This window comes from Agelaius phoeniceus, chromosome 3 (assembly GCF_051311805.1).
Source record: "Agelaius phoeniceus isolate bAgePho1 chromosome 3, bAgePho1.hap1, whole genome shotgun sequence".
NCBI lineage: Eukaryota > Metazoa > Chordata > Aves > Passeriformes > Icteridae > Agelaius > Agelaius phoeniceus.
Window position 1 is genome coordinate 94,268,076 of NC_135267.1, and position 24,057 is coordinate 94,292,132.

The window sequence follows — 24,057 nt, forward strand, 5'->3', positions numbered from 1 at the left end:
GGGGAAGGGGCTGCGGCCCCTCCATGAGCCCGAGGGCAGAGCGAGCAAGGACGCGCTGCTGTCGCCTCCTGCCCCGGGCCAGCACAGCCCGGTCACCCCCTGTGCCTGCCGGGGGCTCCGGGCCGGGGTCCCGAGGCTGCTGCGCTGCTGGTGCCCGGGAACAGCCGCGGGAGCCGGGCGGGACACACGGACACGGGCTGATGGTGCTGAGCTGACGGTGCCCGGGAACAGCCGCGGGAGCCGTGCGGGACACACGGACACGGGCTGCAGCTCCCAGGCAGGGACTTCCAGGCATGTCAAACGTGCGCCGCGCTTTGGCACACACGGGGACTTCCCCTCGTCTCAGCGAGCCCGGATCCAGTAAATGAAAATTCTGAGCCTGCTAGTTATTTGGATGGAGAGTCCCTGAGGGCAATTTATAGTCTGTATACTTGTGACTAACGATCACTGGGTCGCTGGGATTTTCTGAAGGCTTTCAGGTGTTGCCCGGCAAGCTGCCCTAACGAGAGTGGGACGTGAAGGTGACAGCGGTGACAGCCAGAAAAACCTCTGTGTCCATGGAGCCTATTCCACTGCATGGGCGAGATCCCAGAACAGCTCGTGAGATATTGAGCATCTCCAATGACAGCTGCACAGCCAGCGCTGTGGGCACACACTGAACAAAGCTGGGGGCCAGAATTACAGAATAATTGCTGACCCTGAGGCAACACCCTTAATGTGTGTCCTCAGAGCACACACAGAAGCACCAGCTCAGATCCCCCAAGTGGGATGGCCATCAGAGGGAACACCCCCTCTAACAGCAGGAGGATTCCTACACATCCATCTTGCCAAAGCCACAAAACTGAAAACACTGCACAGCCACGCAGTTTGCACTCCAGCAATGCTCCAATGTAGCCTTGAATAAGAAAAAACCTTTATTATTAGCTCTGCTGCTCAGCAAGGCTAACTATCCCATCCTGTCAATTCATCTGCATTGCTTCCCACCCAGAGGTTTTTAACTTACTGCACCCTGCATTGTGCCACACACACTTGAGCTTGGGTGTACAGGTGCACTCAGAGAGCAAGCATGCACAGTGATTCTCTAAGCAACTCAAGGGAGAGTGTGTGTAACAAATCACACCATCCCTTGGTAGTGGCTTTAATACAAAGATTGGGACGCAGCTCAAGGAATAGTTTGATCATTACTAAACAATAATCTGGTCAGCTGATTCTGCTATAGAACTGGAAAATTCTGGCAAGAAGGGAACAACAAACATCTCCAAGGTCATCTTGACAGGAGTGGCCTCCCTCAACTTAAGCTACATTGTCTTTGAAATTATGACCAAAGGAATATGTATCTGCTTTTTAAAAGCAAGCATTAAACTCACTAACACAATGGTTAAATAGAAAAACATTACCCCAAATAATTCTCTCTCATTTGGAAGCAGAATGTGCTTCATATCAAGAGCAATTTCTCTTTTTAACAGCTTTATCTTAATGCCTTTAGTATTTTACTCATACAGCTACTTGTACAATATCTGTAGCAAACATTTCATTCACTGCTTTTCAGTCAATGCTTGGAGTTCCCTGAGAGACACATCAATCCTGGGCTGCACTGATCACACCTAGTCAGCAAGAATAACACTCAGGGGCAAAAGCACTATCCCCCAAGGCAGCAGACTTGGTGTAAACTCTGGAAGGATTCCCTAGGCACTGCTTTCCATGTGATTGTTGCAGTCCCTTACACAGTATTAGAGAGGGCAAGTCCTAAAGGAATTTATACTAGACAAATGGTTTTATTTTGTGCATGGATATCCCTGAAAAAAATCAGAGAGAACTGACATATGGGATATGTAGGGGAAAGTACACATGATTCTGTAAAAGCACTTAGTATTCTGAGTGCCTTTTTGGGGAGCTAAACGTCACCTGAGAAAATTGTTAATGTTTTGCAGCTCCCAAGGGAATAGTGTGGAACATATTCCTGCATGACACAGACTCATGTCTCACCTGGAAGCCCTGACTCATTGCTTGGGTACACTGTTCTGTACATCAGATGCAGTGTAAGACATGGTTTTTCCACTATGCATTATGCAACTTCTTCTGTAATAAAAACTGCATGAGGAAACTACAAGAAGCTCTCAGTTCCAAATGAGCTTATTCCATTTTATTGGTGCTGGCAAACCTTTCTGCAGAGTGGCATATGGATGGGCTGCCTATCCTGCCCAACTCATGGGATTCAAATGCAGTGTGCCTGTTGTGATCACACTACTGCAAAGGCTGCTTTAGGGTTTTGAAATGCCATGAACAATTTTCAAGGGCAATCTCTGAGTATTGCAATTGCACTGCCATAGCAAGTATTAATATAGACATGAAAAGGGTTTATCACTTAATGTCTTCTCTTGAAGGCACAAATTTCTTTGAAAATAAAGCTGTGTCTGACATCCAAAGCTTCACAACATACCCAAGAAGACACGATCATAAAAAATATTTCCGTATAAGAAATAAAGAAGTTGTCATTCTAGCCACAGGAAAACTTCCAAATCTCCACCTTGCTTATTCCCAAAGGAAAGTGGAGAAGGAAAGGAATTTTTACAGGTTATTACATTTGAATTTAAAAAGCTCCAGAGGAGCACAGACCATGAAGAACATAGCTCTGAGTAACCAGCTGGTTCAGCCTGGAGGAGACTGAGGGGAGAGCTCATTGTGGTCTTCAACATCCTCCTGAGGGGAAGTGGAGGGACAGGCATCAATCTCTTCATTCTCTTGACCAGTGACAGGACTCAAGAAAACTTGTTTAGGTTGGGAGGTTTAGGCTGGGTATCAGGACAAATCTCTTCACCCAGAAGGTGGCTGGGCACTGGAACAGCTCCCCAGGAAACTGATCACAGCAGCAAGCCTGACAGAGCTCAAGAAACCTTTGGACAATGCTCTCAGGCACACGGTGTCACTCTTGGGGTGTCCTGTGCAGGGCCAGGGCTTGGACTGGATGATCCTGGTGGGTCCCTTCCAGCTCAGGGTATTCAGTGCTCTGTGTCAAAGTGGGCAGGTCAGGAGATCAGTGACAGCACCCAGGAGTTCAGCTATTACTGAAGCATGTTAACAAGGCAGCTGAGATATTTATGCAGCTATCAAATGACAGATGATCTGTCCAGTTAATGTGTACAAATGGTGGATGCCAAATGAGGGTGAAGGGGTTCATAACACAATGTGTTCAGTAGCAAGCACGACCTCCTAATTCAAGGCATTCCCCAGCCTTTACTTCTGTCTCTCTGCCACAGCCATCTCCCCTTTTTCAGCTGTGCCATGTCTGTTGTTTGCCAAGTCATTCCAAACAGAATCAGGCAACTGTTGCTCAAAAGAGGCTCTTTTTTCACAGAAGATTTCTTTTCAGCCATCTACGGTTCAATGACCAAGTTTATTACACAGCCTATAAAGATTGTGCTGCCAACAGAGGCAGAGCAGCAATATGGGAGAAGGGTGGGAGAGAGAGGTTAAAACCTGCTTTAGCTGGTGTTGCCACCTGGAAAATTGCATGTGCACCTACTCTCTCGTGCAAAGGATTGAAATTCTAGGCTAGGTAGTTTTCAGAGACAAAGTTCATTTTTTCCTCTGGATGGCTGAAGTCTCTTCCCTTTCCCTTTCTCTCTCCCCACTCTGAGTAGGAGCAGAGCATCTTGGTTGAAACCCTGGCAGAAAGGCATTCCCTGATGGCAAATACCACTGAGCTGGGAGATGGAGAAGAGCAGGTTTCACCCTGGCGTTTCTCACAAGATTAAAACCAAAACTTCTCACTCTTTGACTGCAGCAGCAATAAACCACAAGTAAGCACACTGTGGTATGCTTACCTTAAAGCCTCAGTGGCCTTTCAAGGGAACCAAGACATTTGAGTGAGAACTGAAGTGGGTTAGGCAGAGGTTTGTCCCTTTCTGTCAGTTCTGGTAATCAATGGGCAGAGGAGCAGGGTGATATCCATGCAGTCAAAACTGTGGCTGCTGCATTTACCAGAAGCTATTTCTCAGTGCTCTTACTCAGCTGGAATGTACCCACATGAACACCCCTACTGAAATCAGTTTGTAAACTAGCTGTCATCCACATCCATTTTAAAACTCCTTTGTACTGCCAAGATGGCATAAAGGTGGGGTATAGGGGAAAAAAAGCAGGAGTGATGTTTCATTTTATTAGTTAAGTTGGTAGGACCAGGGTTTTGAGAACAGCAAGGCAAATCATTCAAGCACTTAACAGCATACACAGCTGTTTGCAATTTCCCCCAAGATTTGAGAAAATCTAGACTAAAATGTGCAGCTTCACAGCCTGAATATGGATCTGTGCATGCATCTCTTTTGCCCTCACTGGGAGTATCAGCACACAATTAAATTAAAATATTTAAATTTGCTAACTGCAGTGCTGTAACAGTAATGCAAATCTTTTTTTTGCAAACGAAGAAAGTCCACTTTCATGCCAAATATACATTAATTAAACTTGCCTCATACAATTCTCTGAGTGGACTGAAGGTTGAAAAGAAGTTTGCTCCATGAAACTCCAGAGAATAACGCCAGAGAACTAACCCTGGGTTGCTAATTGAATGACATCAGAAAGCAGCCATCAGCCCTGTTCTGCCAATTTCATAGACGCTGGGGAGCTTTGTCAAGAGTTGCATTAAATGATCTGTCATCAACTGAATATTAATCTCTCAGTATTTTATTACTCAGACCTAAACAGGGCCTTCTGGAGGGCATGAATTATTGGCAGTGGGAGGCAGTAATTACAAAGTGAGGTATAGTGTAGAAAATATGACGAGCGAGTTTAAATGGTGTCTGGGGGCCGTTTAATATTGTGCTGGCAAACATTGCATGCCATAAAATCATTTGAGAGAGAAGAGATATAATGCAGGAAATCCAGCCTCTAAACAACAAAAAGGAACCCCAAAGCAGAAAATTACTTTTTTTTGTTTCTCACATTGAGGCATAACCTGCCAGGCTCCGCTGCTATAACAGAGCAGTAGGTTCTGACAATACCTTATGGAGGTGCCGAGTTTCTTGAACATGCTGCAGGACTGGACACATTTTTTAACACGTGGTAATTTCTATAAATGAGATGCCATATTCCATGGCCTGCCTTTTGGGTGCCATGTGGCTGATGAGAGTCTTGCTGAACCCAAGGAAAAGGATCCAAGTAAAAGCAGAGGTAATTTGAGGAAATTTACACTATTTGTATAAGTAGTGTAAATTTCCTCAAAATTTACATGATATCTATCTATCTATCTATCTATCTATCTATCTATCTATCTTTACACTATATAAATACACTAAATATAGATGTGATTCTGTTGTAGCTAAGAAAACATTTCAGTACAGAGAAAACAAAATCCCAGTGAATTATCACAGTTGAAATATCACAACCTGAGCCAAACATGGACATGCACTATGTATTCTTAAGGGATGGTAAGGAAAAAAAAAATCAAAGCACACCCATACAGGGGATCAGCTGTCACAGGCAGGGCATGTGGCTGATAAAAAGATAAGAGGCTTTGGAAAGCATCACTGAATTATTAGGGAGCCTCAGTCCATCAAACACAGAACCAACCTGTCCAGGTTACATGATACAGCTTGATGTTCCCACAACCATCATTATTGCATGAGAAAGCATGAGTAAAAGCAGAGGAGTTTTGTTCAGGTGTATCAGGGCATGGAAAAACCAGGAAAGTACTGGAGCATTTCCCTGAATTGCTACTCAGTGCAACAAACCCCCCGCCTTGAAGAACTTGTATTACTAGGCAAAATGGGCAGATGGTGCTGGGAAGAGATATATCTAACCTGATAAATGACAAACAGAAATGTACCTTGCAAAGCACAGTGGACCTAAATGAAGAACATTTGTTTATTAAACAGGAGTTGAAGATGCATAGCATAAAAGAAAAGAAAAGTCAGTATTGTTAGGAAAATTGGAATGCTCCTGTGCACAAAAAGTAAAGACTCTGCATATCAACTTGGGATAGACTTTTGCTTTCTTACTCACTACTATTTTTAATTCACATTCAGTAACTGAATTGCTGCTCTTGAAATGTTACTGTTACATATAAAACACTAATTCAGTATAAAACAAGCAGCAGATGTGCAATGAGATTTTTATTAAGAAATATTGCTTATTAATAATTAACAAATACTAATTTGTTAATGCAACAGTTTAATATCCTTGTGTTACCATTTGTGATAATATATACCTCAAATTTTTGAGAGCAAACCAGGAAAGTGACAGCTAAGAGTCTCTGCATATGCATCTGATATCAGATATTGAGATAAAAGTGAAATTGAAAACAGATCATCTGGTTTTTCTTTTGAATGCATACACCCGGTACTTAAAAAGTAAAATAATTTAATTTTCCTGAACATTATAAAATGTATAACTTGGTATCAAAGTAATTGTCTACAAATGTATGTTGTTCTGTGAATTTGCAGTTGGAGGCGTAGAGAAGAAAACCCCAAACAAATAATGATGGAAAACCAATTAGTGGAAACTGTGAGAATTGTTTTTCACGTGAATTAAATGGAATATATGGAGCTTTGCAAAATATCAATCAAAATTATATTAAAAGCTGATAATCTACAGTGAAAATATTTTGATTACACAATCTTTTAACAAGATGGTAAAAATACAGGTGTGTTGGGATGTGAGTGCCATTCAGCATTTCTCATAAAAAGCCTGACTGGTTATGTAACTTCATTTTACAGCCCTCAATCACCCATATCCCCATTTATGCTCCTCTGCTTGAACTGTGTCCACAGGAAGATCCTGTTCTTGCTGCAAGCTGCTCTGCGTGGGCTGACTTTAGCGGCTTTGATCTGAAACTCCAGACGGAAGAAGGGTGGAAGTACCAGCAGGACAAAGGTTCACACACAGGAAGGCTCCCTCGACAATTTATTCACCTGGAAAACAGGACAATACCTAAGTTGTGGTCAGCAATTTCCTCACCTGTATGATTCAAAAGACTCTTTCAAATTTGATTGCTCTTGGCTATTAATCAGGTCCTTTAACAGAGCTGATGAATCAGCTACCCCTAGAGAGGGATGAGCAAGGGTGCTTAACCTCTCAGAGCACTGACAGAATAGGTCCTGGGTCCATACTGGAACTTAGCAAACAAATGGGATGACCAGAATTTACAAGGGAAATTTCTGGCTTATGTACTATTGTCATTTACTGTAAGAAATGAAAGAAAAAAAAAATTCATCTCTAGAGATTATTTACCTTGCACCCAATAGTGCACTTGGAAATTACTGTACCCTAAAACAGCTCTGATAAGCAAAGATGAAACTCAACTAGCTAAAAGGGAACTAAAAGAGCTCTTGCTTAGTATCAAATCCTGTTTTAAAACTTTCTGCTCTTAAAGACATCCTGTTTATATATTTAATCAATGAACTGGATGTAGGACAAACAAAAATGGCCTGCAATCTTCTGTGAAATGCATATTTACAGAGATGGGGTAACTCAGTTTTTAAAGTAAACAGCTAAACAGCTTGGGAAATTCCCCAAATTCCTGGTAGATTTTGTTTCTGTTCTCTGTGAACAGTGTTCTATTTTTTTTTTTTTTCTGGGAACATATCATGGTTCAATGGTAGGCATTTAGAAAACTCCCCTTTTTTCTGCTCTTTCCTTACATGGATCTAATCAAAGAATTCAATTTGGTAAGAACTCTTCCTCTGACAAAACCTTACATCTGACCTCCTGTGAAAATGAGTTTCTGGATAAAGAACTCTTAGGGGATTGCTTTGTTTGTTTTAAGATGTGTTTTCTTTTAAAGTTCAATTGCAAGCCTTCTCCAAAGAGAATAAGGACATGGGGAAAGAGGAAATGTTTTGGATTGGCAGCGTACTCAATTCATCCCACATGAAATACATGACCTTCATCCCAAAACTAAACGGGCTGCACACACACATGCCAACCCACAAAATTGCTCATGTGCATCATCTCTGCTGGAGGACTTTCTGATGTCTTTCTTCTGACAGGTAGAAACTTCTTCACATATATATCTCAAAAACAAGAACAGGTTGTACCTATTTATTCTTCTGCTAACACTACTACTTCTCTATGACAGCCCTTACACGATCTTTACTCTGATGTTATTACATAGACAATGACCCCACCACTTTTCAGACTTTGTCTCTGAAAAAAAAAAAGATTCCTTATTCCCCTAACCCTCCCAGTAGCCTTTCTGTGTACCTGTACTAGTTTTGGTTGACCTTTCTTTATCATGGTTGAGCAGAAATGTATGCAGTATTTCAGATGAGGTCTTGCCAGGCTCTCACATAATTACATTGATGTTTCTCTCTTTAAGAACACAGATACACAAATAAAGAAATAGCCCCATCACTGTGCATCTGAGTGCCTGTTTTTCCTTCTTTTTGCTCCACTGCATTGCTGCCTCAGCATCAGTTGCTAATGTGCTTTTGCTGTTCCTTCTGTTGGCATTTCCAATCAGGAGTCCTCACCTTGTGACAGAAATTCTTGTGAATTGTTCTTCAAGTGTGTGACTACACTTGGCATTGTGGCAGGGTGCTAGATAATCTCATCCAGGTTCCCTTGTCCCCAGGAGGCTGGAGCAATGATCTTTCAGGGTTCCTTCCAACATGGGCTGTCCCATGATTCTATGAATAATGGCATTTCTATTCCCTTCTGCAAGGTCATGCAGTCTCTTAAGCAGGATATTTCAGTTTTCTTCTGTAGTAATGGTCCCTTTGTACCCAGAGTCTTTACCAAAGATACTAAACAAGAGAGGTCTGTGATCAGTCCTTGAGAACCTCCACTTATAAACAATTTCTTAGCCTAATAGCTCGCATTTCAAAAATAACTTTTGCCATTTTCCTTCAGCTAATTCTACTTTTTCAATAGCTAGTCCTATTTTTCAATTCTTGCACAACTCCTCCAGCTGAAGCAATTGCATCTTATATGGCATTGCATCAAATATTGAAGCAGTGTCTTGTTGCTTATTCCTTATTGTCAATTATTTACCTGAGACAGATAATAAATTAGTACTCTCAAGATTCAGTTTATAATGGGAAGACAAATTTTAATAATCTGCTTATCCCAAGAGAGACTACTTACAACCCTTGCTTAGAATGTCAAGAGCTCTGATATTTGAATAATTTAGAATAATGAAAACATGACAATAAGCTCATTATGAGACAGTTAAAGTCACCTGACTGGAGATGGACCCACCCTGTGTTCCAGGGGAATGGTCTGGGCAGGCTCCATTGGACTGCAGCCAGATGGGTGTAGCAAGCTGCCTGTAGAACTTTATAAAGACATACAATAAAAGCTCTCCTACTGCAAATTTAAAGCAAACACACGTTTTACAGATGTCATTTTCTCTGTGGCTCCATGAAGGAGCTGCTTCAGCATGAGATAAGCTGAGACACTGGAGCATGGTAGCCACTCAGCACTGACTCCACGAATCAATGGTTTTATTCTACACCAAGACCTTTGTGGTTAAGTTTTTCCACTTGTAAAGAGAATAGTAATGATTCCTTTACAGCAGACCAAACTCATAATTAGCAGGAAACAAGTTATTTGCAAAAGCTATGCCAGCTATTTTCACAATACATTTGATGTCATGATTTCAAAATTCTGCAGTGAGAAAAGATTCCTACTCTACCATTACAGTTTTTTTCCATAGGAGCTATGTAGGAAAAAAATACCTGAAAGAATGCCAGAAATGGAGCATGTAATCCCAGGGATGATTGTTACTACAGTTTCTTTATTAAGAAGTACCCACTTCCAGTGAGCCTGTAGCTATTCTTGAGTTAAATATTACCCAAGTGAGTAAGCAAAGGACTGCATGTCCTCTGAGATAGCTGTAGGACCATTTCTACTTCCAATGAAATTGAGGTAAATCCCACATTTCTGCAAAGAATGAATCCAAATTCTTTCACTCCCTTTTGGATGTGTGCCCATACCACATGCTCTATGTACATGTAAGATGTTTCTCCAATGACCACTTGACAGTAACCCAGGGTTTACAAACAGAAAATTCCTCCCCTCCTATAAAGAGAATAACATTTAGTCTTTGTGACAGAAGATAAACCCCCCACTTCTCCTGCTAATCAGACATGCTTCCTTCCTGTAACAGGAATTATAACACTGCACTGATGGGAAGAAGAGAAAAGGGATTTTTTTTTTAATGGTTGTTTTATCTATCACTTTCACTGAGACAGAAATTCAAGACTGATTCACAGATGGAAACCCCAAATGCCATGCAGCAAAGCATTCATCTATGGACAGGAAACAGCATGGGTTTGATAGGCTACAGTAAAGGTTATGCCACCTTCAAGTACTTTTTAAAAGACTGCACTGACACCTTCCTTAATACTTGAGTGACAAAACAAGGCACACATCAGAGCCTTTAACCACATACAGGGTACATAAGTGAAGTGCAATTTCTATATGGCCCTAAGATTAGCCTCGATCCTCTAAAACTGATTCCATTAAGGCATGTTTCACCAAGCTATGTAGAAACAGAAGGATACAGGAAGAAGAAGAAAAAAAAAAGTGGCATTTGAAATAATGAGACTACAAAGGCTAGTGAAAGTACCAAATGCAGATGAGATCAGGAGGCATTGCAGAAGGAGCACTAAATTACAGTAACTGCTACCAGGGCAAAGAACACAAAGTCTGTAGAACTGGCTGGTTTAATTTTTATTTTTTTTTAAGATGTACTTTCAGTGAGACTGGATAAGTACATGAAGGCACTTATAAATGTTCACAGGCATGAATGTAAAATACCAGTGGGAAGGAGCAAGACTTTCTAATAAGCTCTCTTGAGGTATAACAATTGATCTCTGTTACATGAACAGTAATGGGAAGCTTGACTTAGCCTTTCTGTTGATTTTTTTTAGCTTTGGAGGCTAAAATTCACTTTTTAAAACATAATCATTTTCAATCTGACCCAACTAAACCCAAAAGAAAATAATAGATAAATAGCTGAATTGGATCCAGTCTGTTCCTAAAAGAAATACTTTTGTCTGTAAGTTTGCAGTAAGCACTTTGCTCCTTCATTAGACTCATAGAAAATGCAAAAAAAAAAGAAATCCACACTGAATCTAGACAAACTGTAACCTTCACTGTGAACCTAAGAGGCAAAATCCAGCTTTGTTAACAATCCTCATATACATGACACATCCACAAATAAGACTGCAGCTCACAGTGCACCTCACATGAACCATGATCTGAATATAGAAAAGATCTTCCCTATTCACCTGCATCTGAAAATCATGTGGATGTGATACAGACCACATTTTTGTGGGGAACAAGTCAAACCAACTGGAAGCTTTTTGAAGCTACAGTACATCAAGTGGGACTTTAGCCATATATAGATGTGAAACCTTTTTTTTTCATGGGGTAACACTGCTGCAAAAGGAGAGGTTTGGATCCGAAAAAGAATTTTTCTGTTGCTTCCTTAACAAATGGGCTTTTTCCTTTCTGTTCTCCTTTCTGGTTCCCTATTCATGTAAAAATTATCCCAGGCTCCAGAACACGCTTTCTGTTTTGAAGGTTCCTGTAAATCAATATCTTTATGAACAGCTTGTGCAAAAAGTATAATCTGTATGTGTAGGGACACAGAAGCCTGTGCTTTACCAGCTCATGGTCTTTGTCATCTCATGATTCAGCTATCACATTAATTCTATTAATATATCAGAATGTTGGACTTAAGTGGCTTGGGATACTAATTTTGCTCACTTCTTTTACTTGAGGCTCCCAGCTGCCTTTGAACATAAGTCACACAACATACTGATTGGTGAAGTGCCTTAGTGCCTCTATCAAATAGAAGAGTGATGCAAAAGGCCCTTTGGAAATATTCCTTGGAGAAAAAGTGATGCAAGAGATGGAGGAAGAAGCAACCCATGCCCTACTGTTACTAATGAACATGATGCACAGGAAGAGCTGGAGCTGTACCCTGAGCTTGTGGGAAAGAAGTGGGGACAGTGAGGGCTCCCACAGGGCTCCCAGCCCTTCCAAGGAACAGCAATATATTCTTGGACTTAGACTGTTGTCTTCATCACACAACATTGCTGGGAATTCTGCTGTCTTCCCCTGTACACTCTGCATAGAGATGATACAATTAATAAAGCAATGAACTCCAGTGCAGACACCATGGATTAAAACTTTAACTGCAGAACAAGAACAGTGCTTACTGATGGGGAGTCTACCACAAAACTTGGATATGACACCAAGTGATAAGCTGGAATCAGTTTCTAGGCAGATGTTTAGAAGAAGACGTGTAAGGAGGAGGATTTCACACAGGGAACTAGATTTCTACTTCTAGAAGAGAGCATCTGTGGAACAAAAGTCTTCAGAAGGATTCTGCTGGGATGGACTGTCTTGGACTAGTTGATCTTTCCTCCCATTTCTGAGAGCCACAGGGCTCCATATGCGAGACCAGGTTTATAGAGTCCTGACCTCAAATAGATACTTTCCAGTCAGCTGCACACACCTAGTTAAGAGATATGAAACACTCCCTCTCTCCCTTCATCCTAAATTGTGACACATTTTGCCAGAGTGAATGTTGTTCATTTCCATCATGCTGCTCCTTCTCCATTACACCTCTACTCTGCCCAAATTACACAGTGGCATCCAGTGCCTGAGGGAATGTGGGTGTGTGGATGAATATTCATAGGATAGCTTCCATTCTTAAGGGTGACACACAGAACAGTTTCAAGGACATTTCCCAAAATGTGAATCTTGAACTCTACTGAGACTTTTGTTTTCCTATGGAGGGACTGCAGCAAATTCTCTCTGTGGCATGACTCAGTTCTTATGGGACCATAAGGAACTCTGAAGAGAGCATTTAGGCTGCAGATGCAAATTCTGGAAATTGTCTTGGGAACAACCTAACCCATAATTTAAAGAAGCCAACAGCTCATCTGGAGTTTCTAGCCTAAGACAATGGTAAAAGAGGGCCCTTTAGAAGGCAGAGTTGACTACATGGTTTCCCAAATTCTGTCTTGGCAGTGATCAGCAATGCACCATTCTACTAAAGAAACTTAAAAAAAAAAAAAGTTTAAAAAAAATTAAAATCCAGACATTTCACGTAATATTCTGCTGATAAATACTGTGATCCTGGTGAGGGGAGAAATTAATCCCATGAGTTTAACTGAAAAAAATTCAAAATGCTGAAGTGAGAGAGTTGGCAATAGGGAGGAGATTTTTATTATCCAAAGGTGCTCTTTGACTGCGAAATACTGTGAGAAAAAGACCCTTTTCTGGTTCCCAAGCTACAGCATCCACATTTCAAGAGGCTGATACTATTAGGAATCTTCAGAGAAAGTAAACACATTTTTCTGTGCATTTCTCAATAACATTGCAATCGTACTTCCTTTTTGTAACTAAAAAGAAAACAATGTTTTTCTTTCAAGCAATTATCAAACACCTTCAGTGTGGACATAGAACAAAATGCTTAGCAAAACTCAATCCACAGACAAAATCTTCCAGAGGCAATAAGCAAGATGAAGAAAGGAAGAAGATACTTGTTCATTTCCAATGGGTGCATTAAAAGAGTAAATTTTAAAATTTGCTTTTTAAAACAATGTTTAAAACCATCAAACTCTGTTTGCTTTCCTTCCATACAGAGCAGACAATCAGAAACTGACCAAGCCATATTTTAGGATATAAAACACTCCAAGGACTAATGCCAGCAGGGCTGATGATTTGGAATATTAAAGACTAAGAAAACTCTTTTGTTACACACACTTCAAAAGAGGAACCAATGAAGAGGCAATAAGTAAATAACAGAACAACTAACAGGAAGATTAGCATTAGACTTTGGCATTGACCAGCAAATGAAAAGCAGAGATGCTATAAAGACATCGATTATTGAAGAAAGTGGAGAACATTATAGAGATGAGACATCACTTTTATTAACCAAACCTGTTTAGAGAGATAAAACCCAGCAGCCAGATCATGACAGGCATGGGTGACAAGTGACAAGGGGTTACTGGCAGTGGATGTGTGGGAGGAAGGCATCCCAGGCTGAGGTTGGTACCTTTCCCTGTCTACACTCCATCGCTCCATAGTGAGCTGCACAGCACTTTGATATTTCCAAAGGCAAAACCATGGCTTGAAGAGTCTACCAAGTTAGAAGCTGCTGTTCAAATTGTCTTTTTTTCCATACTGGTGTTTTGCTGAGATTCAGAAGACTGTAACATTTCATTGTGGAGTAGAGCTGTGTGGTCGAGTCCAGCCCTCTTCAATGGGAGAACTGCACACTAGGCAGTTCTTGAAACCTCTTGTTAATGGCACTTTCACAAATCACATTGAGAGGTGATTGAGGAGAGCACTCATCTTGGTAGGCAGCTGGCAAGTGCATCAGGCCTTGGTATGGTCACAAAGTTCATGGTGCAGTGCAATAGTGGACAGATCTTTTCATGATCCTTCAACACTTCACTCAAGTGTTTCATTTCATCTGTTAGCTTTCCGATTTCTCTTTTCAGGGAGGTATTTTCTTGCTCAAGAGACTCATATTCCTGGAAGGAGGGGAAAGAAAAAAACCAACAACTTACAGTCAAAACATTCCTTTCAGTGCTTCCACCTTGAGTACATTCACATAACAGTAGAAAAACAGTGCGGTTTCTTACTACAACTTACAAAGTGCTAAGAGGAAAGACAGACCCAGCCTGGGTGCTGGAACAGGGCAAGTGCTTTACAACCTGTGCCCTGACCACACTGGGATTCCTTTCACCTGCCCTCAGAGACCAGGAGGTGCCACTTGCCCTCAGAGTCCCCCAGGAGCCCAGGGCTGCAGGCATGGATGGCTGTGTTCCCTGGAGGCCTCTTCCACCCCGGGCTGCCTCTGATGGGAAGGGCCAAAATGGACTCTGCACGGTGAGATCAGAGAAAATGAAAGCACTGACTGCCAAGAGGTGCTGGGAAAACCCGGTGCCTGGCACTGCTGGTGAGAGAAGGGCAGCCCCTGCCCCAGGGCAGTGCAGGGAAAAGCCATTTATCCAGGCTAGCACAGCATGTCCAGTGCTCTCCTCCAGGCCTGCCAGAGCTTGTAGCCACCTTCTGAGAAGCCCAAGAACTCAGGAGGAGGGAAACATCATGCCAGCTTGAGGCCAGACTTATTCTGTCACCAGAAGGCCAGACCACTGCCTTTGGTTATCCCTGACCTGGCTGCTTTTGAGCTAAGGCTTCTCTGGCAATAAATAAGCTGCTGTTAACTGCAGAGGAATTTTGAGTTGCTCTGCAGCATCCATGTGATGGATGCAAGACTCCTGTGTCACAGTTTTTGATAACTGTGTGTCTCAAGCGTCCCTGCTTCTAAGCCTTCCCATCCCAAAGAGCAGAGAGCTGGAGGTTCAGAGGCAGCCCACTGAAAACCTGCAGATGGATGTCTTGCTGCTAGCCCAAGGCTCAACATCCACCCACTCAATCTCACCTCCCTGGGAAAGCTTCAGAGCAAACTTCAAAGCCTACACGTGCCTGAAAAGGCAGCAGGGAGAGGCTCTCGTGCAATGTTGTTCTGGGCAGCCTGGCACTGCCTCTGCTCCCCTTTGCTGCAGAACTTTGGGCTCCTGGCCCTCCCTCACACCCCTGAGCCACCTCTCACAGAGTGAAACAGGCACAGTCCTCCTAACACAGCACTGGAGCCAAACTCCAGCCAAGTTGTCTGACCCCCACTGTCATTCTGCTCATCTCTTGTTGCCCCAAACCCCATGGTCCTGGGTTTTGGAATAAATGTTTCTGTCCCATTTCTCAGTCTCATTTTCAGGGGTGAAACTGTCACGTTGTTCTTGCTAAGAATGAATGTCTATTCAACCAGATCTTCCTACAGCTGGCAAAACCTGTGTGCCTCAAAATGAAGATTCCCAGAACGAGGAAGATCCTCAAGTTCAGGAGGAACATCAGAGAGTCTGCAGGATGGCACAGGGCCCAAAAATGATTCCACAAAAGCCAGGGCTTACCCCTTTTCAGAACTACCCTGCACCTGGCTTTCTCAGGCGCTGACTCAGAGGAGATCTGGGAAAAACCAAGCCCAAAACTCCCCACACTGTCCCTCTTAGTCTCTGCTAACTGCTGGCAAATCCTTCCACAGTGAGAAAGAAAAAAGCCCGTGATGAACCTTCAGAGCTGAGCAACTGACTCAGCCACAGTGGCAGCATGCTGCAAAACTGACACTTGCCCCAAAAGTTGACTCCTGGCTACAAGAGCACTGTGATGTGAGAGAAAAGGGATCCCTGTCCTCCAGTATTTGCACTGGGACACAAGAAAAGCACAGCAGATTGTGATGATATTAAGAGATTCTGGAAGAATCAATTACTTTTATTTCATCTGTTTGAGCACCCACTGTTACTTTTCAAAGCATACAAGTGTAACAGCCAGCTAAGCCGAGCTCTCACACTTGCAGGTTGCCAAGCTCCTTAGAAGCCTTTTCAACTGGGCATGTCTAGGAACCCTGTTGATGACACCACAGTTCTAGAACTGATTTAAGCCAGCATTGCCACTGCATGGTCCTCTCCTCTTCCATCACCTTCTACCTTGTAAGACAGCAAGAATTCATCCACCGTCGCAGCAAACATGACAAGCTTAACACTATTACAGAAGAAAATGGTTCTGGTTTAGCCCAAAGGAGCCCTGTGATCCCATTCTTTGGGGGTAACAGGAAGAGCAAAAGAGGGAGGATGAGGCAAGGGCCTGGACCATGTCTCTCTCTTCCTAGCAGTGTCACTCAAGGCAGAGCTGCACTGTCCAAGAGCAGCATCAGTGTCTGGAATTCCCAACCAGGCATCCCACAGCACGCCTTCTGTGCCTCACACCCACAGCTCTCTGAGCAGGATTATGTGAAAACAGGCCCATGCCTGCTTAAGAATTCCAGTTTATTGTAAAGTCCCGTGCTTGGTACCCAAGCCATGCCTGCAAAGCACTAAGTACCCATTCACCTCGTGAAGTTTATCTGCTTTCTGCGTTTGCTTCTTCCGGCTCCTCTGCGCAGCAACTCGATTCTTTTCTCGTCTCCTTACTTTTCTGTCATCTTCTTCACGACTCTGGAAGACATCAGCCAGAAACACTTTGCTAGTTTGCAAGGTGCACACAGAAGATGCTTGAAGTCGGGTGTGTAACTTTCTGAGAACGAACACTTCCAACTTTACAGTGCTGATCCTCGGTCTCCCAGAGACCGCATGGTCCATGCAAACAGCAGCGCATCCCTCGGCGCCGAAGCGGAGGGGTGGAAGCCGGCAGGCTGCCCGGGGGATACCGCAGGGGCATTGCTACTGCTGGGGGGAGCTGGGGCACGACAGGCTGCCGGGGGATGCCGCAGAGCCCCGCGGGCAGGGGCATTGCTACTGCTGGGGGAGCTGGGGCACGGCAGGCTGCCGGGGGATGCCGCAGAGCCCCGCGGGCAGGGGCATTGCTACTGCTGGGGGGAGCTGGGGCACGGCAGGCTGCCGGGGGATGCCGCAGCGCCCCGCGGGCAGGGGCATTGCTACTGCTGGGGGGAGCTGTGTACCCGAGCGGGGACCGGCGCTCCCGCTCTGCCGGCGGGCAGCACTTTACACCTGCCTCGCTCCAGCGCGGCCGACGGGCGGAGGTGCGAGCAGCGGGGAGGAAAGCGCTGCTCCCTTCCCGGTTGCCCGCGGCTGGGCAAAAGCCGCTGCCCGGCCGTGCCCCGGCGCTTTCCGCGCACCGCCCGCGCTCCCACCGGGAAGAGGCGGCCGCCTCCCGGGAAAAGAAGGGCCGATGCTCAGGGGCAGGGGGTACCCCCGCCGCGGCGCTGCCCGGCGTGACTCAGCCCCATGTGCCCGCCCGTAGCGCCCACGGCCGCCCGGTGCCTACCTGCTGGCCGCCCTCGGCCGCCGCGCCCCGGGACAGCGCGCTGGCCGCCGCCGGCGGGAGGGCGCAGGACATCCCGGCGCCGCCGAGCCGCCCGCAGGGCTCCCCCGGCCCGCGGGGGGTGCGACTGCCGGGAGCGGAGGGAAGGGAGCACAAGGGCAGGAGGGGCGGGCCGGGGCAGGGGACGCGCCGCCCCGGGCCGGGGGTGCCGCCGCCAGGTGCCGGGGCGGCCCGGGGCGGAGCCGCCGCCCACATGGCCCTCACATGGCGGCCGCCTGCACCGCGAACCCGGGACCACCCGCCGCCCCTTCCCGCACTGCTCCCCCGCGGGGACCGCCCCCCGGGACCGCCGGCGCTCGTCAGCCGCCGGGAGCCGCGGAAAGTCCGGGTCACGGCGCTGCCGGGCAGGAGCTGCCTGAAAATCCCCCCGGAGAGCCCCAGCCCCGCGGGCCAGCTGGGTTCGACGCCCCCCCGGGCAGCCCGACTCGCTCTTTCGCCTGCAGAAATGAAGTCCCCGCAGTTTCTCCCCTCTCCAGGCGGCCCCGGAGCCCGCCTCGCCCCGTGTGTCCCCCGGCGCTCACCTCCGGCCGCTCCTGCACGCCGCGCTCCTGCGACATCGCTCTCTGGAGCGGCGGCAGCTCCACATGGGGAACAGCCAGCTCAGCCCGGGATCGTGGGTGTGAGGACACGGCATCCGTGCTGGGATACAGCGATTTTCACTTTCGCTACTCACCCTGTTCCTTTAAATAATAAGGAAATGCGACAGACTTCTTGTAAAGGCAAAGCCAGACAAAAAATGCTGGAAATACAGTTGCTGCAGACAAAAATCTTTCTCTTCCATTATTCTGTCGAGTGTATTTTAACAGAACACTGTTTCTTTTACCTCTCGGAACGCCTTCCTGCATTTTAATTGCAGTTACCTTGGCCTTATGCTTTGAAAGGGGGTGTTTGCACTGACAGCTACTTCAACATCCTTGCTCTTCTGCAAAAGGATTTGTACCCTCCTGGCTATGCTCAGCTCACAGAGGTGAACACATGACCATGAGAGGAGGGTATGTGCCCCCAAACTGCAGGGCAGTCGGTCACAAAGCCCCGGGTATCTCCATAAATCAGATACATCCCTATTTTTCTGGTTTCCTCAGCAGCTTGAGTCATCCGGCTTAGATGAAGTTAGAGAGTTGGCAAACTGAGTAAATATAGACTCTCCTTCCAGGAAGATGTGGCTAACAGTTCATGCTAAAGGTGAGGGAACCATGCTCCCTGGAGTCCAAGAGTCAAAGTGACGCCTGTGCTCTGCCACATGTTTCCTGGTAGGCTCTGGGACTGTGACTAAAGGACTTGAGCATGACTTCCTTGGTTTGAAGTGCTTCTCCCCAGCTGTTACCCCTCAAAGCAGCTTGTGTCTCAAGGCTATCCATGAATTTATTCGATTTTGATAGCCCTCCAGGCTATCCATGAATTTATTTGATTTTGCACTTTTCCAAGAGCTTCTCTAACACAGGAGGACCGAGTCCCTGTGAGTCTTGCCACCCTAACAGCCCTGGGAAGGTGGCTGGTGACCACAGCTGGGAAGCACACTCTTGCCAATATACCCTGACCTAACTTGCAGCCCCAGACTGTGCTGGGTCTCCCAAGCATCTCACAGGGCATTCCCTGGTTTCTTCAAAAGCAGTCTTGCTTCTTTCTCCCTTTGTCATCCAATGTGCCAAGAGCAGGATGTTCACCAAGGGCTGCTTGTGGAGGCAGCAGTAAGGTGTGGGTTCAGTGCCACTCTCCAGCTGAGGGCATCCAAACCAGCACCTCCAGGAAAGCAGCCCTGGCCACCAGGCAGAGAGCTCTTAGGGGGTGAATTGCTCTCAACTGCTCCTTTGAAACAGCCTAATCTTGCATTAACTACACCTCATGCAGTTAAAGGGAAGCAGTGCAAGAGGGCACCAACAGAGATGTAGTTGGGACAGTTGCTGAAAAAGAGAGCACTGGCATCTTGCTGCCTTTGTAGCTTTAGCTCAGATGAAATAAACAGGACTAGAAGGCAGTATTTTCACAAGCTCAGGGAACAGGTATTTTGTCTTGCTATGAACCATGTGGATAAAACACCTCAACAGCCCTCTGGAGTGATCTGTGGGAAAGAAAGTCCCCTTCCACAGAGGGACTTTGAACTCCATGCTCCAGAAGCAATGCTGCTGCAAATGGCACCTGCACCAGCTACCTGACAGCATCAAATCATGAGCAGCTCACCAAGAATTTATTAGTCCTGAGTAAATATCCACCTCACTGAGTAATTCCCAACAGCTGCAGAATAAGGTTTCCAGGATAACACAAGCATAGGACAAGCCAGGGGACAGTCCCCTTGAGCCTGAATAGTCTGTTCTTGTTCAGAACAAATGACAAAGGAAATGACAAGTCAAAATTTGCTTGTGGGAACAAGTTTCTACTTAGTATTAAAGCTATCTCTGGTACATCTGTAGAAATGCCTACACAGTAATTCCAGGTAGTGCAGCAGTAAAGGCAGAGTGTTTCTGTGCAGGAGAGAAAACCAGCCCAGAAAGCAGCTTAGTCAGCTGAGCTTGCCTTTTATAATGGCAGTTTATCAGTGATTTTTGTCTGCACTGAAGCAGCCTACACGTATGCAGACTAGTTTCTGATCATAGCTTAGCACAGCATGGCTCTCCTGGAGAATGGCACATGTCAGAAATGGGTCTCAGAGCACCCAGGCTTCCAAACAGATGTCAGGGAACGTGTGAAGATTTCTGGAAGAGGAGCTTCCCCTTTAGAGTTCATAATCCTCTTTGTTCAGAAAGTACACACAGCAAAAGCAGGCGTGGATGCTGCTCCAATTTGCAAGTTTTTCTTGGCCAGGGACAGCCTAGCCTTATGAGCAAAAAGCACACTGCAGACAGGACACACTAACAAACAGTGAGATGTTCTGTCTCGCCCCCAAAGGCCAAGAAATTCAAACTCAGTTTGCAAATGAACCCAAGCATCCCTCACCGTTGAGCTGTCTTACAAAATTCAAAGGCTATATAAAGAAAAACTACCAGACATTTCTTGATGCAATACCAATTCGCCCCAAGTTAAAAATAAGAAGCTTGGCTGTTGTGACATTTCAGTAGAAGCCTGATTAGACATGTCTTGCACAACACTGCCAATTCCTATGAAAAGTTAACTGAAGGACAAAAGGCTACTGGAGTGGGGAAAAATGAAGTGTTTTATGTGTTTCTGCCAATGGGAAGAACAGCTGGTTGCAGGTATCACTGGCTGTAGAATTTTTTAATAACCATTGGAAAAACTGCTGAACATTCATGTTGAGTTTAGCTCATCACAGAACTTGCATTTAAAGGGAGACTCTCTTTCCAGTGCTGCTTGGCCAAAAGTAGCCATCAGATTTTTAAATTCCTAGTTTATACACTGCACTTGGAATCTTGAATAATTTATCTTTTTCTTTACACAGTCCACTTGGCCAGCATTTCCAGATGCATTTTTCTTCTTCCACCCGGTTGCAGTTGCAACACAGGCTATGGAACAGAAGACCAAGTGCTCTAACTCAGAGCATCCATTCCCACTTACCTGAAATCCTGTGCAGGCCAACTATCCCTTAGTCTCTAAACAGAAACATGCACTGTGTGAATTTATTTATTAAGTCTTAAACCACAGTGCTTTCCCTTTTAATTTCTTATGGCATTTGTCCTACCCCAGCTATTTCTGATGGAATTTCTTCAAAGAGATACCTATTCCTAGCTATTTTCTGTACTTGCCTGTCATTTGCAGAGAAGAGCAGAAAACCTTCCTATTAACAGAGGAAATGGCCAAACACTGTAATAGTACCCATGCAGAATCTTGTAGGGCTCACCTTAGCCCAGCACCAGCCAGGATCTGTGTGAAGAAAGCCGTAGCAGGGATTTCCAACGCCGCACAGAGCCGAGCACTCAAAATAGCAAGGGGCTGTGTGAGAAGCAGTCTGAGCCACACACCCCACAGCCCTGCAGCTCCAGTCCCTCTCACATCCTGTCCTCTCTTAATGAGAAACTTTGCAGCCCTGAGATTAATAACACTTGTGAGTTCAAAGGCAGTAAATGGAACTACTTCAGTTACTCAAGGCAGAATTTAACACAGATGTCCTCTGAAGAACACTCACTGCTCAGCCACCATCTATTCCAGGATTAGAACTGACAATATTATCTGAAGCTTTGATCTTCCTTAATTGATTTAATTTACTTCATATAAAAACACACATTTGTATATACAAAGTCAGGAAAAATATTTACATATTATTACATATACAAAGTCTCAGTACAGACGGTCACTTTTACAAAATAAATGATGCTAAAATCTGTTTTCTTGAGAACTCTCAGTCTCTTAGACATTAGGTTGGACATGTCTTCTTAGCACCAAATATGTCATTAATAAAGCTTCTAAAACTCCCCTCCATTTACTGTGTAACAAATATGTTACATACTAAACAGGAGTATTTACTGCAGGCACATGCAACCATAAACTAGAAAAAGTTATAAATGGTTAAGGCACAAGGCTCAATTTAGTACTAATTTCCAATATTCTAGGCACTAATGAGTAAAGAAAACAAAAGTAAGCTAGCTCAAGTGAATACCATTAACTGGTAGCCTCCATTGATCTTTAAAGTTTAGTCAAACAACACAAATGCAAACATAACCCAAGTCAAGATCCTTTCTTGGGTAGAAATATTGCTCAGGAAAACCCCAGGTGCACAATTGGATTACATGAAATGATATATCAGACCCTAAGATGTTGATGGTTGAATTCGTGTTCAGAAGAGCACACTGCAAGTAAATACATACAATTATTAAAAATCCAAGTTTCAACAAACATGACTATAAATAAGCCTAAATGACCTACATTCAGGAAAGGTAGAATAGCAAAGACTAATGTCACATGTGTGCATAGACTTCCTTAAAACTCCAACATCGCATCAAATTTGGTGATTTCAATATGCTGCAGCGTCAATTAATTCATTAATATAAAAGCCACATGCCTCAGTAATCAATGAAGGTGCATTAGGAGAACTAGACATTCTCCAACCTCTTTAGAGACATGCTGAATGTAAATGAGCAGTTAGTGGTTTCCTAAAAGACTGCCCACATACATAAAGCATGCACATGAACTCTGAGAAGCACAAGGACTCAAGCTAAAAACTGCAATATAAGAGCAAAAAATGAGTTAAATGGCAAATACACTTGCTGGATATTGGATGCTACTGGTACATGTACCATATATCATGTCAGCAAAAGTAGAAATATTTAAGAGGTCAAAGACTAATTAAAGAAGCTCCCATGTATAGCACTGAGGGGAGATGAGTTCTAAGAAAAAAGATGGAACACATGGAACAAAAGTACAACTGAGATTCCAATGTGAAAACACAAAATGAGAAATTCATGCACTGAGAGTGATCTTCCTCCGCCGCAGTGGGTAGCGCCTTCTCCCAGGGGAATCTGCAGCTTTTCTTCTTCTCAGCAAAACATAAGGATTTTTACTGCAAACAGTTCCTGTTGGTGTGACTTCTCCTGGTGGTACTGAATTTTGGACATTGTTTTCCTCCTTCACCTTGAAACCAGAAAAGACTTCTTGCCGCAGCTTGCAGAGTTCCAAGGTTGGTTGCAAAGTCAATGCTTGGGAAAAACCTTCTGCTTTTTCTATGAGTGCTGGGATAGACTGCAAAAACAAACCCGAGGATCTCAAGTTACATGGGAAAAACAATGGTTATAAGGCATGCAATATGCTAATGAGATTCTGACAGGCACAAAAGCTTCAGTGTCTGCAGAGATGATGCTCAGGAGGGCGGGTGAGGGCGGTGAACGCAGAGCTACCACCCCAATAGTGAGGTGTCTGCACTGAGAAACCATGCAAAGAGTGTGCCAAGGTGAAGTGTTCCCTCATGATATCTCTAAGCTCAGGCAGTATCACAGGAATACCACAGCTGATGCGTAAGCAGGTGTTGAAGTAATAAATGTCATACTCTAGATGAAGTCATACAAGTCTTCAAAAGATGTTCTGTTTTTCAGATGCTGCAGGTTCCAAAATCTCAGTGGAAGTATTTCCTGGGTAATCTCCCTTACTACCACATGAGGGGGAATGCTTTACACACACAATGCTTTACCTGCTTCCTAGGTACACACACAGGCTTTTTTTCTACTGAACTATAAGGAAGATGAATTAGAACTCCTGTTTTGTGACATATTACCAGATCAAGAAGATAAAAACATATTTCTCTTGGAGCACATGGAGGTC

At 44.5% G+C, this 24,057-nt stretch overlaps 1 protein-coding gene across 1 annotated transcript; it reads right to left on the reverse strand.

The window, feature by feature from the left end:
* Nucleotides 1-10,116: 10,116 nt before the first annotated feature.
* BATF3 (basic leucine zipper ATF-like transcription factor 3) lies at nucleotides 10,117-18,490 on the reverse strand. Its single transcript, XM_054630357.2, is given in 4 exon segments — nucleotides 10,117-14,489; nucleotides 16,905-17,009; nucleotides 18,378-18,415; nucleotides 18,418-18,490. Coding segments are annotated over 4 exon segments (402 nt in total). The 3' UTR covers nucleotides 10,117-14,303.
* Between the last annotated feature and the right edge of the window lie 5,567 nt (nucleotides 18,491-24,057).